At 31.2% G+C, this 14,888-nt stretch overlaps 1 protein-coding gene across 1 annotated transcript; it reads right to left on the bottom strand.

The window, feature by feature from the left end:
• Nucleotides 1-9,999: 9,999 nt before the first annotated feature.
• LOC148573045 (uncharacterized) lies at nt 10,000-10,362 on the bottom strand. The gene has a single exon (XM_088505644.1). It carries the CDS (start codon nt 10,360-10,362, stop codon nt 10,000-10,002), a length of 363 nt encoding a protein of 120 aa, XP_088361770.1.
• Between the last annotated feature and the right edge of the window lie 4,526 nt (nt 10,363-14,888).

A 14,888-nucleotide genomic window follows, 5' to 3' on the forward strand; every position in this document is an offset into this window, starting at 1 on the left:
CTCTATATGTGTGAGGGAAAAAAAATCGCCATTTCCACAAAAATAATTTTTTGCAAATAGAAAAAAAAAACCTACATTCTTACTATTCATAGGCGAGCAGGATAAAATATCATCTTCGCTATCATTTACACCATTCATTAAACACACAAGATAATAAATTACAATCTATTGTATGTGCAATCTTTGAATCTTGTGAAAGATCATATTATAATTCTTGATGTGATAACTTCAAGCTTTTCTTTTATAAATTTCAAAGACAATTTCATTTCTTTCATTAATCATGCTTAAATGCATAATCACATTATATTGTTTAAAGTGTCTGTTATCGAATTTATATAGTTTAGTTTCAGTAAGTACACCGGTTCACAAGTAATAAGAAAATGAATAAAAAAATATTGTCTTTTTCTCGAAAATTAATTCAAGTAACATACAGTTCAATTGAATCTATCACTATTTAGACTATTCAAAAGATGATTAACTAAAAAATGACAAAATAACAACAATAAAAAAGGGTAAAAATAAAAAACAATGAATTCATACTAGATGTTTAATTTAGATTCAACTTCACTTGATGTTTTAAACTCTCTAGTAATTGTTTATGGCATGTTGGTATATGTAAGAGTCAAAGGATTGCAAAAATATGAGGAGGAAGAAATTAGCAATAAAATAAAATAAAATAAATCTACATCGAAAGAACTAAGAAGAAAGATCAGAGAAATTGAGCAAGCACAAGAAAGTTGAACCAAAGTATAGGCACTCTTGAAAAGTCGAGCAAAATTCTTTAGTAACTCGGCCATTGTCATATTCTATTATCTTAACTTTTTAGAAGCGATTTCATCCTCTACTTGTTAGTTGGATAAAATCTAATGAAAATCTTTTTAGTAAACTCCTCCGATCCAAAAAGAGAGGAGGAAGTCTAACAACTACTTCTTTATTTTAAAAAAAAGATTTGTACCAATATTTTCGTTGAACCACATATAAGTTATATATAAAATACTAACTCAATAACCTATTTTTTTGTGCACTTAAGAGCTCAAATAACTTTTTTGGCATCTTCTAGTCATAATTGAGGATCTTCAATTCTTCATCCAGAGAATTTCTATTGAGAAGGTGGATAAATTCAACTTCAAATATTTTTTAAATGTGATTTTTGGTCTCCGAACTAGGCTCAGGATTCGGTGGTCCAGGAACCTTTGGACCATTTAGTGGTCCAAGTAGAAAACATGTTTTTGGAGTTTTTTTATCAATTGCTACGTAGTCTTTGAACTAATTTTAATTACAAATCAACCTCATATATTTTATTTAATTATAAAAATAGTTTTTTATTTTATAAATTATTATTTTATCAATTATCTATTATATTTATTAACAATCAAATACAAAAATAACAACCAATTATATCCTCCATTTATCCTAATAATTCCAATTGATTAAAAAATTAACTTTGATCTCGTTACGTTCGTCCATGGCTCTCAAATCGTGTTTCCTTGAAATTCAATCGATTGGTTTTTCAAAACAATCGATTGAATGATAACTCAATCGATTGGTTTACACTATATCACAAAACAATCGATTGAAAGTTGTAAGGTAGAATGGTAAAAAGCTTAAACCAATCGATTGTTTATACTTTCCAATCGAATGAATGCCTCAAAACAATCGATTGTTGTTGTTACTCAATCGATTGAATTCACGAAAACAACATGGATTTGCCAAATACAATCGATTGGAAAGTGATGACATTGAAGTTTTAGCCAAATTCAATCGATTGGTAATGTAATCCAATCGATTAGAAGGTGATGAAGTTGAATGTTTTGCCAATTTCAATCGATTGGTAATGGAATATCCATCTACTCAATCAATTGGTAATGTTCTCATTTTTCAGAATTCTTTAGGATTTTGCACAATTTATTCTATTCTACTTTTATAAATCACAAATAGGTTGTACAAATCCTCATTAATCCAATTTTTTTTTTCAATCACCATGATCAGGATCTTATTATCTTCTTGCACCAATATCAATGTATTAACATAAGAACAATTTTTATCACTTAACTTAAATCATTGATCCTGTAGTTTGGTCTAGTTTGGACGAAAGGAAATGTATTTCTACTAGTATTAATTAAATCCGTGATACTACATGACGAAATTATTTTGGTAACCAAGTTTAACCAAGTTGGTTCAATAGCTTATTGGTATAATAAATAGGTTGTACAAATCCTCATTAATCCAATTTTTTTTTCAATCACCATGATCAGGATCTTATTATCTTCTTGCACCAATATCAATGTATTAACATAAGAACAATTTTTATCACTTAACTTAAATCATTGATCCTGTAGTTTGGTCTAATTTGGACGAAGGAAATGTATTTCTACTAGTATTAATTAAATCCGTGATACTACATGACAAAATTATTTTGGTAACCAAGTTTAACCAAGTTGGTTCAATAGCTTATTGGTATAATAAAAAATAATTGATTGAGTAGATGGATACCATTACCAATCGATTGAAATTGGCAAAACATTCAACTTCATCACCTTCCAACCGATTGGATTACATTACCAATCGATTGAATTTGGCTAAAATTTCAATGTCATCACTTTCCAATCGATTGTATTTGGCAAATCCATGTTGTTTTCGTGAATTCAATCGATTGAGTAACAACAACAATCGATTGTTTTGAGGCATTCATTCGATTGGAAAGTATAAACAATCGATTGGTTTACCATTCTACCTTACAACTTTCAATCGATTGTTTTGTGATATAGTGTAAACAAATCGATTGAGTTATCATTCAATCGATTGTTTTGAAAACCCAATCGATTGAATTTCAAGGAAACACGATTTGGAAGCCATGGACGAATGCAACGAGATCAAAGTTAATTTTTTAATCAATTGGAATTATTAGGATGAATGGAGGATATAATTGGTTGTTATTTTTGTATTTAATTGTTAATAAATATAATAGATAATTGATAAAATAATAATTTATAAAATAAAAAATTATTTTTATAATTAAATAAAATATATGGAATTAATTTGTAATTAAAATTAGTTCAAGAACTACGTAGCAATTGATAAAAAAACTCTAAAAACATGTTTTTTACTTGGATCACTAAGTGATCCAAAGATTCCTGGACCACCGAATCCTGTGCCTCCAAACAATTAATGAACTCTTTGAAAAAATGATTTGGCATAGATAGAGTTCATGTTTCACTCCTATTTTGATTAATTAGAAATTACAACACAACATCGGGGGTTTGATGCATTCCCTTCATTGTAGCTAGCAAGTCGGTTGAACCTCCCTTCTCTACGAAATTTTCTTAAACTTTTTCTTCGGGTATTTCTCCTCCGTGCCTACGAACTATTATTCTTTATATCCTTGAACTTAATTATCATGGCACTCTTTGCAGAGGGAAATTGACCCTATTAGACTTAGTAGTAATAACATGGAATAAACCTCTCTACCATACTTCTTAGTTGAAATTTCTATCTATTAAGTAAAATGGATGAATCATAAACAATGAATATAGGATTCAAAAGACACCATAACAAAGAAAAAAAATTTTATGAGAACAACTCCTTATAAATCTTTGGTAATATCAATGTATATTAAGTAAATTAGTGTAAAACCCGCGCGTACGCAGGCCAAATATTGTTTCATTATAATAATAGATTGGTACTTATCTATTAATAGTTATAGTTGTTACTTTTAATTTGAAAAAGTTTTTATATATAAAACTCATTGTATAGTATAAGACTTTTCTATCCTTATTTTTCAGAAGCCAAATAATTTTGATATTTTTTTTAATCCATATTAACGGATTCTATTTAAATGCAAAAGTTATTACGTTTGTATGTTTAAATAAATGCTATAATTTGTTAGTTGATATACAATTTAAAAAAATTAATACTTTAATAAAAATAATTTATATTATAATCACACACAACGAATATTAACTAATCTAAGTGACGTTTAGATATATTATTAAAACCGTATTTAATCAATTTTATTAATTAATCTAAGTGACGTTTAGATATATTATTAGAACCGAATTTAATCAATTTTATTGTATTATGTATAGTTTGTTTACTAAAAAAATAATATATATTTATTGATAGAATTAATTTATTTATGTTTAATCCGATTAATTTATATCTTTCTAAAAAATTTTTAAATGGTAACCTTTAAAATATATTTTAACTAAATTTTAAAAATGTTAGATAAATTAACTACTCCAAATGTTTTTCTAGTATGTATGTCATTGTTGGTGCATGTTATTTCATACATCTATATTATTTTTTATTTTCTTAATTTATGCGCAAAAGATCTCATATATGAATAACAAAATTTTTTGCTTGTTGCACGAATTGAGTGGTTAATATACTTTTATTATTTTGATATTTAATTTAATTATAAAAATAAGTACATATCAATTTAACGGTGATTAATAATTTTTATTTTTTTAATAATTTTTCAAATAAGTAAATATCAATGTATATTAAGTAAATAGTTTGTTCGATTAGACTTACATGATTAAATCATAATGAATATTCTAACGGGTTAAGCACCAAATCAACATATATGATAGAAAGACCTTGTCTGTGTCATGTGATCGAAACGCGTCAAACACAATCTAGAATTTAACACAAGAGGGTTTCACTATATATAAATATGGTCCTTAGGTTATGCAGTTTTTGTATTTTTCTCAATTTTAGTAGCTCTTTCACAATTTTAGGTAATATTGTATTTTTCTTCTAAATTTTAGAAGAAAATCTTCTATTAATTGAGGATTTGACCATCAAAAATTAAAAAAAAAAAATTTTGAAGCAGAATTGCGACTCAAAATCTGTTATTGGAAAGACATAGAGTAGGTATCTATTGAAGGAGAGAGTGTGAACTGAAAAACACACAAATTAGATTAGAGTTAGAAATAATAAAAAGATACATAACATGGAAATTAAAATAACGGTTTGGAGTGTGAGACTTGTTTGGAATCTGGCTGAAATAACACTTGTTCACGTCGTATTTCCAAAAATGAAGACTAATAATTTAATAATTTTTAAACTTCTTTTGGTTAGGAACTATGTTGTTCATAGAAAAAATTGTGAAAAATTAATTTGAAGTATCATTTAAAAAAAAAGATAATGTTGTATTTTCCAAGAGCATACTTTTGAAAAATTGAGAATTTTTATATTGTCAAAAAAAATCAAAATAGATTCTTAAATCAAAAGTACCTTGTTTAAAATTTTGATACAGAAGAGAGAAAGTGATGAAATATTGTACACATAAAGTTGAAAAAAACATTAATTTTTTTTATGTTTACTCTGTAATGAATATCAATGGCTAAAAAAATTGGTTGAATCTTGACTCTTTTGGATTTTATTTTTAAATTGAAATTCTATTAAGACACTTTGAATAGAAAATTAGAAGACATTTTGGTTTTATCTCTTAACGAAGTAGAAGCCAAAATAGAATTATGTGTCAGATGAAATACTGTGAAGTATAACTGAATAAAATAATCAGGAGATAATTTTGTTTTGTCTCCTAAAGTGTAGAACTAGATATAGAGAAGAGAAAGAAAAATGACACACAGATATATCCTGATTCAGCTATTTAGTGCAATGTAACTTACATTCAGTCTCCATCACAACAATGACAGAATTTCATTATCTTTGAACAATATTATATTCACCAATTTTTCTAGGATTCTACCCAATCCTACTTGAAACAAATCCAATTTCTAATTCAAACCAGATTTGACTAAGAACTCACCCTAACTTTTAACAATAAAGTACTCACCCCACTTGCAAGGGAATCCCCTCAAAATCATGACAACAAAACAGAAAAACTTAGAAAAGATTTTTAAAATAAACATTGGCTTTTCTCCAAGTTTAACTTTCTTGCCTTTTTCAACTCAATAATTTTTTCTTACAAATCTCACTGTTATGTCTTTTACCATTGAAAACAAAAAAAGACTAGACTGAGAAAATAAGATATTCAATGAGAACCATGAAGGAAAAGAATGGTAATAGCTTTGTAAGCTATAGAAATCTAAACATTGTGCTCTCACTCCTTACTCCAATCTTTGCCTGTTCACCCCTTTAATAGAGTTGTAAAACTTCTGAGACTTGAAATTTTCTTAAGCACTTGTTTGACTTCTTCTCCCAAAAATCAGATGTAGCAGCGGCGTCACAGAAGAGATAGGTAGAAGCAGTAACTGAATCATTCATGCATCCATACTTTCTATCTTCTCTTTCAACCTTTATCATCTTGCTTGTTGAATCTAAACCCTTTATTCTTGCTTTGTCTCCAAGTCAGACTCTTAAACGTTGATTCACATAAGAGTTTTATCATCTTCAATATTTTCAACTTTCTACTTCTATGCATATAAAGACAGAATTTTTTCATCGAACTTCAATGAAACACAAATTTAGAAATACGTCTCCGATGATACTTCAGAAGTGATGTTTGCTTTTAGTCCTAACCTCTTTGACTTCCTTCTTTGTTGATTGAATTGGCAATCCACTTTTGGTTTTTTTATTTTACCCTAGCACAGAGCTTTTTCTTTTTCTTTCTGTTCTTCTGAGCTTTCACATGGGTGTAGGAACAGAAAGAAAACAGAGAAGAGAGAATTTGGTTTCGATGGTGTGTTGTTTGGTTCAAAAGCAAGTGGAACTTGAATTGCTTAGTTAGCATCTAAGGCTGCGTTTGTTTTTGAGAACAGAATAAGACAAGACATTGAGAACAAGACACAAAGGACAGAGACACAAAATTTTGTGTTCTTGTATTCTGTTTGGTGATAAACTATAACAAATGAAGAAAATTCAATTTATTCTAATTTTTTTCATTCGAAAAGTTTGAGAAGAAAAATATAATAAAAAAATATAATTATAAAAAATTAACAAGAATAATGAAAGAAAAAATAAAAAATAAAGTGTGTTTCTTGTTAATGTCTCTGTACCTTTTCTGTTAGGATAGATACAAAATATACTAATTCAGTATTTTTGGACACAATGTCTCTGTTCATGTCTCATTTGCTAAACACGATTTTATGTTTTTGTATCCCTATCTTAGTGTCCTGTCCTTGAAAACAAACGCAGTCTAAGTAAATGGTTGGACTTGGTTATGGTCCTTATGGATATGAGCTCACTTCATCAATTTGAGGTATAAAATATTCTTTTATCTTTCTTGTAGTTCAGCCACTTATTTTTTGAATTAAGAGTGATGGTATAAATGTTTGGTTTAAGCTGAATTAATGTTGGACTTTATTAATTTGTTGGACCTGTTATTTTTGCTTTTTGGACCCGTGTAATTAAATTGAATTTTCGTACACTAAACAATTTTTTTTATCAAAGTTATGCAATTTTATTACTGAAAATTGGTCCAATTTGGACTATAGGCAGAATTATAATAAAGAGAATAGGAAGTTCCAACTTTAATAAAATGACTTAAGTATAAGAAAACTAAAGAGGTAAAGTAAAAACTCAAGGGTCTCAGCTTCTCTCACGCACACTTCTTCTGGCCATCTCCACCATAGTTCTTGAAGGGGTGATTTTACCTTCAAATACCCAGGCGTTTCTTGCTAACCAGATTTGCTATAAGAGGTTTGCTGCTACTGCTCTTTTTTTCATTCGGATTCTCCTCCATTCTCAATTCTTCTTCCAGCTGAATCTACCACTTCCATGGTTCTCGAACTTGAATCTGCCATGGCAGATTTGAACATTTTCAAGCTTCAGTCACATCTGGGCACTCTCAGAAACAATGAAAAACGCTTTCTTGTGACCGATTATATTTTGGGTTCGATGGATTGTATTCGGGCGTTCAACCTTTCTTTCACAGGGAGTCCTCCGTGCATCAGTTTTCAGAGCAAATTTTTTATTTTCGATTGACAATTAATTTTCCATATGCTCCTTCATAAGTCCTTTCTTTTGCATTGTTCTGGCAGGTATTCAGTTGGTGAGTGGTAGAAGTTAAAGGCTATTTTGTATCCTGAAGCAACAGTGTAGCCGCCCCCTTTCTCCAGCATCCAGGTAACTCTATCCTCTGTCTCATGAATTGGAGTGTTGATTATTGCTGTAGCTATTTCTGGATTGAAATTGGACTGAATTAAATTCTAGTTTCATGTTCTGTTTGAATGCTGTAATTGTGAAACCCATTCTAGATTGGCAGTCATTGTCGTGGTAGTAATAGGAGTAATTAAAACATAATCCTTCACCCATGAGTCATGAGTCTTCTCGGATTCTGATGTTAAATCCCCTTCCTACTTTTCATAGTATACCTTTTTCTAGCACCTTTCTGCCCTCGATAATACTCCTCAAACCCCATGATGAGTTATTACCAACCTCTGCTCTTAGGAAGCTTGAATATCTATAATATTTGCTCTGTAACACTTTACTGATGAGAGAGTTAGGTTTGGAAATTAACCTCCAACCTTGATTTGCGAGCATGGCAAGATTAAAGGCCTTTAAATCTTTAAAGTTTAGTCCCCCTTGCATTTTTGGTCTGCAAAAAATCTTCCATCCGATCCACTGCATCCTGTTTTCTGATCTTTTCTGCCCCCACAAAAACTGGAGTATGGCTCTCTGAATCTCTTCAATTAGTGTCTCCGGTAACATGAAGCAACTTAGTGTGTATATGGGTATCGCAGTTGCCACCGCCTTAATAAGCAGTTCGCGTCCGCTAGAAGATAATAGAGCTCTCTTCCAATGGCTAAGCTTCTGACACACCCTATCTTTAATGTAGTTAAATGTCGCTTTCTTTGATATCTGAACCACTGTCGGTAAACTCAAATATTTGTTTTGACTGCCAACATGAGGGACAAGGAGAATCTCCGCCAAATGGTCTCGGATTGGAATTGGTGTGTTCTTACTAAAGAAGATTGATGATTTGTCCAAGTTTACCTTTTGGCCACTAAGTTCTTCGTATGTCTGTAGAACCTGTAGCAATCTTTGGCACTTTACTTCTGAAGCTTTGCTAAAAAGAATTGAATTGTCTGCAAAGAAAAGATGATTGATTGTCGGACACCTCTGATTGAGTCTCAAACCAGAAATTTTCAGCCTCTGTTCTTTTCTGTGGAGCAGATGGGAGAGTCCCTCTGCGTAAAACAAAAATAGGTAGGGAGATAGAGGATCACCTTGTCGTAATCTTCTACATGGTTTAAAATAACCATGAGGTTGTCCATCCACAGTAACAGAGTAAGATACCGTCGTCACAAGTTCCTCAATCCACTTTATCCATCGATCACAAAAACCTAGCTTCTTCATCACCTTCCAAACAAAACTCCATTCCACCCTATCATAAGCCTTGCTCATATCTAGCTTTAATGCCAAATCATAATCTCCATGCCTTTTATTTTTGAGAAAATGCATGAATTCGTGTGCAATTAGAACATTATCACTAATCAACCTGTCCTTTATAAAAGCACTTTGAGAGTCACTGATTAGTCTATTCATAACTGATTGAAGTCTGTACACTAGAATTTTAGATATGATCTTATAGAAAATAGAGTTAAGACTAATCGGTCTAACTTGTTTCATAGAATTAGTGGCCGGCACCTTAGGTATGAGACATATGTGGGTATGATTAAAAGCTTTCAAAATTTTATCTCCGTAGAAAAAGCTTCTAACAGCTGCTGTCACATCTCCCTTTATTGTACTCCAAAAGAATTGAAAAATTTTTGCTGTGAATCCATCATCTCCCGGAGCCAAAAAAGGGTTGATGGAGAAGACTGCTGCTTTAATTTTTGCTTCAGCCACTGGCCTACACAACATTCTATTAGTGGCTGCATTTATTTTTTGGCGGATTCCATCTAATTCTGCAGTCGGATCTCTAGGACAGCTTGTTGTGAATAGCTTTTCAAAGTATTTCTGTGCAACTTCCGCTATTTTTGCCAGTTCCTTTGCCATATTCCCCTCCTTGTCCTCCAACTCCTTTATTCTATTTTTCCGGTTCCTCGTTTGAAACTTGGAATGAAAAAATTTAGTATTTCTATCGCCCTAGTTGAGCCATTGCACCTTAGACTTCTCTCTCCAATACCGCTCTTCTTCCTCCAATGCGTCCTCTAGTTCAGTTTCTAAGATTCGGATAGCATTCCCATCTTCCTGAACTTCTTTCTGCATTTCAGATTCTATCTGATTCTTGAGAATCTGAATTTTCTTCCTTGAATTAGATTCAGAGTGCTGCTGCCATTGTACAATTGAATGTTTACAACACTTTAGCTTTCCAGCTAGCTTAAACATTGGAGACCCCTGAATATCTATTATCCATGCCTGTTTGATTAAACTAATCACCTCTTCATTTTCACACCATCGCTCCTGAAATCTGAACCTCCTTTTTACCCTCCTTTCTTCACCACCCATGTTGAGAAGAATGGCCTTATGGTCTGAACCAGAATCGGATAAGTGTGTAAGAGTGGTTGCTGAAAATTCACCTTTCCACTCATTTGTAACAAGAGCTCTCTGTCCAATCTCTCCTTTATATGATTCTCTCCAAATTGACGATTGCTCCAAGTATATTTATCTCCCTCATAACCAATGTCGACTGGCCTTCCCTAATTGATGAAATCCCTAAACTGTTGTATTGAAGTGCTGGATTTTTGTCTTCTTCCCTCCTTTTCCTCTTGATTTTTAATTGTATTGAAGTCTCCTATTATTGTCAGCGTTTCACTCCCTCCTTCCAATATCTGCAATAGTTTTGCAAATTAAAACCCTCTATTTGTCTCATCTGTGTGCAAGTGTACTCCTACAATTTCCCATTTTAAACCCGCTTGCTGGTCCTCTATGAAAAAATACACAAAGAACTGGTCATGTTCCACTATGTGCACCCGCACTTCATCCTTCCAAGCCACTACTAATCTTTTGGACAGGCCCATTGGATCAACTGTAAAAACAGATTTGTAGCCTTCCCTCCTTAGCACTCTCTCCACTGTCAAGGTACTATTTTTTGTCTCACAAATAAATAATACCTCGGTAGAATGGGATCTAGAAATCCCTTTGATGTTGTGAACTATCAGGGGTTTTTCCAAACTCCGATAATTCCACATCATCACTTTCATCCCTCCTTGGGTGCCAATTGTTGGGTGGCACCCTCTCCCTCGATCCTCCAGATCTTTTTAACATCTATACTCTCCCTCGATCCTCCAGATCTTCTATTAATACCTAAGACAGCTTGAAAGCTATGTTTTTCCTTGCTATTTGCTTCAGATTTCGTCTCTTAATTTCTCCTCCCCTCCCGTTACCTCCTGTAACACTGAAGGTGAAGCATCCATCATCTAATTTGGGCAGAGTTGGCTCTATTGATTGGGCCACTATATTGCTGTCTTTATCTCCTTCTTCCCATGTTTCTGAACTCCCCCCTTATTCCTTTCTATTATTAGCATTTTTCGGCTACTGTGCACCTCTTGATCATCTTGTTTGATTTGTGAGTTCTGGTCCTGAACAGAGAGACTTGCAAATTCTCTTATCAGGTTAACTGGGATTGGTTTTTTCTGTTTATGTATGTCTCCATGTGCAGCATTGGGTTGATTTGGATTGTTATTTTCTTTTTGATCCTCCACTCTCCTACCGAATTGATCTACCCTTAGCCATGCTCCCCATTCTGCTTCTTCTTCTCCTCCTTGCACTATATTTGCTAGGTTTTCTAAACACGCCCTGATCTCATGCCCAATGCACCCACAACAATAACAAAAATTACCAATCCTCTCGTACTTGAGTTGAAGATCAACAATTTTGTTGATGCTTCCCGAGATTCTCATCTTCCTCCTCAATGGCTTTGTGATGTCTAGGATGATTTGAATTTTTAAAATCCTCTCCTCCTTCCCTTTCATAGAGAATACAGCAACATCCATCACCTTTCCCAGCGTCTCTCCTACTCTTTTTCCCAATCCTGTGGTTTTACATTGCTCCAGTAAACCCCACAGTTGTACCCATATAGGAACATGAGAGAATTCTGCATCATTGATAATTGAATCTTCCCTCCATCTTTTCAGATTTAGAATATAATTCTTGAACAACCAAGGAGCCCCTTTCTCCACCCTGAGCAATTCGATTTCATCTTTGAAGAAAAATTGGAATTTGTTACCTCCGTGATCTAAAACCCAAAACCTTCTGGTTGTCTCCATATTGTGTTTAGAGCAGCCTCCAATGTACCTGCACTGAATGATCTGTCTGCTAGTAATCTTCCAATCAAATTTTTGGTACATAATTCCAATCCTTCTTTGATGTCCTCATCTACAAAAGCTATGATCTGTTCCTCCTCTAATTTAGTCTGTCCTCTACCCGTTTCCTGTGAGGCAGCACGAGCTGCCGTACACTAAACAAATTAATCACCCACATAATTGACTTTTAATTCAATAATAATATTTAGTCACCATTTTTAAATGTTGTTAGTTCTTAGTGAGAGAAAATCTAGCGAGAGAATATGTGACGGTTGAGTTATATATTAGCAGATATTTTTTCTGTGATAAAAGCCTAAAAGGTGTTTGTTGTGTTTAAAAATTGAAAAAGTACAAGATATGGTAAATTTTTTTTGGAAATAACACTCCATTATATTTCTTGGAACCGGATTCGATGGTCCCAGAACGTTTGGACCATTAAATGGTCCTAGAACAAAACATATTTTTCAAGTTTTTTTAATAACTGCTAAATAGTCTTTTTTTAATTTTAATTACAAATTAACCTCATATATTTTATTTAATCATAAAAACTATTTTTTATTTTATAAATTATTATTTTATCATTAATCTATTATATTTATTAACAATCAAAAACAAAAACAATAACGAATTAGATCTTCTATTGATCGTAATAAACTTTTTGGCTATTCCAATCGATTAAAAGATTATATTTGATCCGTGATGTTCGTCTAGGACTGTGAAATCATGTTTCTTTGAAAATCAATCGATTGAATTTCAGGTTTTTCATAACTCAATCGATTGGACTACAGGTTGTTATCACAAAACAATCGATTGAAAATTGCAAGGTAGCATGGTTTTTGCAAAAATCAATCGATTGGTCATATTACCCAATCGATTGAACGATGACTAAAATGTGGGTTTTTTATAATTCAATCGATTGTTTATACTACCCAATCCATTGAATGCTTCAAAACAACCTGAGGTCTCACAATTCAATCGATTGGTTATGCTACCCAATCGATTGAAGTGTGTACTATGCCTATTTCAATTTTGTTATCGTTTTTATGAATTATTATCTTATTATTCATCTATCTTATCTTTAAAATTCTATCTTCAATTTTTAAGGTTTTATTTTGATTTAGATACTCTTTCATATTCATTTGAAGAAATCTCATTTCTTCAAATTATAATTTATGCAAATCATAGTTCTAGATCTTGCAATTGCATATCTAGAACTTGATATTAATGGAAAGAATTAAGGCTGATCCTAATCCACTAAGAATTGCGTCCCGTCCGTCTTTTAGTTTTAGCTATATTCAGATCTTAGAACTGTGATGTCAATTTTGCATTCTTATAATATTATCTTCTTGAGCTTATTCACTTGAGCATGTGAACGTGATTGACTGCATAAATGAATGGGACTCCAAACTTTCAGTCATCTTTAGGGGTATACATTCTCTCTTTTGGATAAATGATAATATATTCTACATATTTGAATAGACTTGTGATTTTTGTGCCTAGGAATTGTAAGTGATGGTTAATCAATTTTATATGTCTTTTATGTACCATATGTACCATTTATTGGGTAGCACAAGTAATCGATTGAATTCGGTAAATCCATATTGTTTTAATGACTTCAATCGATTGGGTAACACAACCAATCGATTGAATTGTGAGACCTCAGGTTGTTTTGAAGCATTCAATCGATTGGGTAGTATAAGCAATCGATTGAATTATTAAAAACTCACATTTTAGTCATCATGCAATCGATTGGGTAATATGACCAATCGATTGATTTTTGCGAAAATCATGCTACCTTACAATTTTCAATCGATTGTTTTGTGATAACAACCTGTAGTCCAATAGATTGAGTTATGGAAAACCTGAAATTCAATCGATTGTTTTGATAATCCAATCGATTGATTTTCAAAGAAACACGATTTCACAATCCTGGACGAACGTCACGGATCAAATATAATCTTTTAATCGATTAGAATAGCCAAAAAGTTTATTATGATTAATGGAAGATCTAGTTCGTTATTGTTTTTATTTTTGATTGTTAATAAACATAATAGATTAATGATAAAATAATAATTTATAAAATAAAAAATAATTTTTATGATTAAAGAAAATATATGGGATTAATTTGTAATTAAAATTAAAAAAGGACTACTTAGCAATTATTAAAAAAACTTAAAAAATATATTTTGTTCTGAAACCATTGAATGGTCTAAACGTTCTCAAACCATCGAATCTTTTGCCATATTTCTATAATATGTAATCGGAATAAAATACTATGTGTAATTATTTTGCGTAGGAGTATAGAAAATAGATATAGTACTATATAATTATTCTGAATGTAAAAAAAAAAAAATCAAAAGTTAGTTTATGATTTATATCTAATTTTAAAATTTTCATGTTAAATAAGAATTTTTTATTTTAATAAATTAAATAAATATTTTATTTATTAAAATAAATAATTTTAAAAATTATTACGAAAATATATCATTTACTGTTGTCTGACTTAATGATTTATTAAATAAGATAATTTTTAATATGTTTCCTTTACAGTGTAAATAAGATATATGTATTTGTAAATATAAAAAAGTGAAAATTCATGTGAAGTTAACTATAATTTTCGTAATAATTTTTAAAATATTTTATTTTAATAAATAAAATATTTATTTAATTTATTAAAATAAAAAATTCTATTAAATAATGGTATAAGTTATTATTCATATAATAGTTTTT

This window comes from Arachis ipaensis, chromosome B2, assembly GCF_059453495.1.
Source record: "Arachis ipaensis isolate K30076 ecotype BB chromosome B2, ASM5945349v1, whole genome shotgun sequence".
Taxonomy (NCBI): Eukaryota; Viridiplantae; Streptophyta; class Magnoliopsida; order Fabales; family Fabaceae; genus Arachis; species Arachis ipaensis.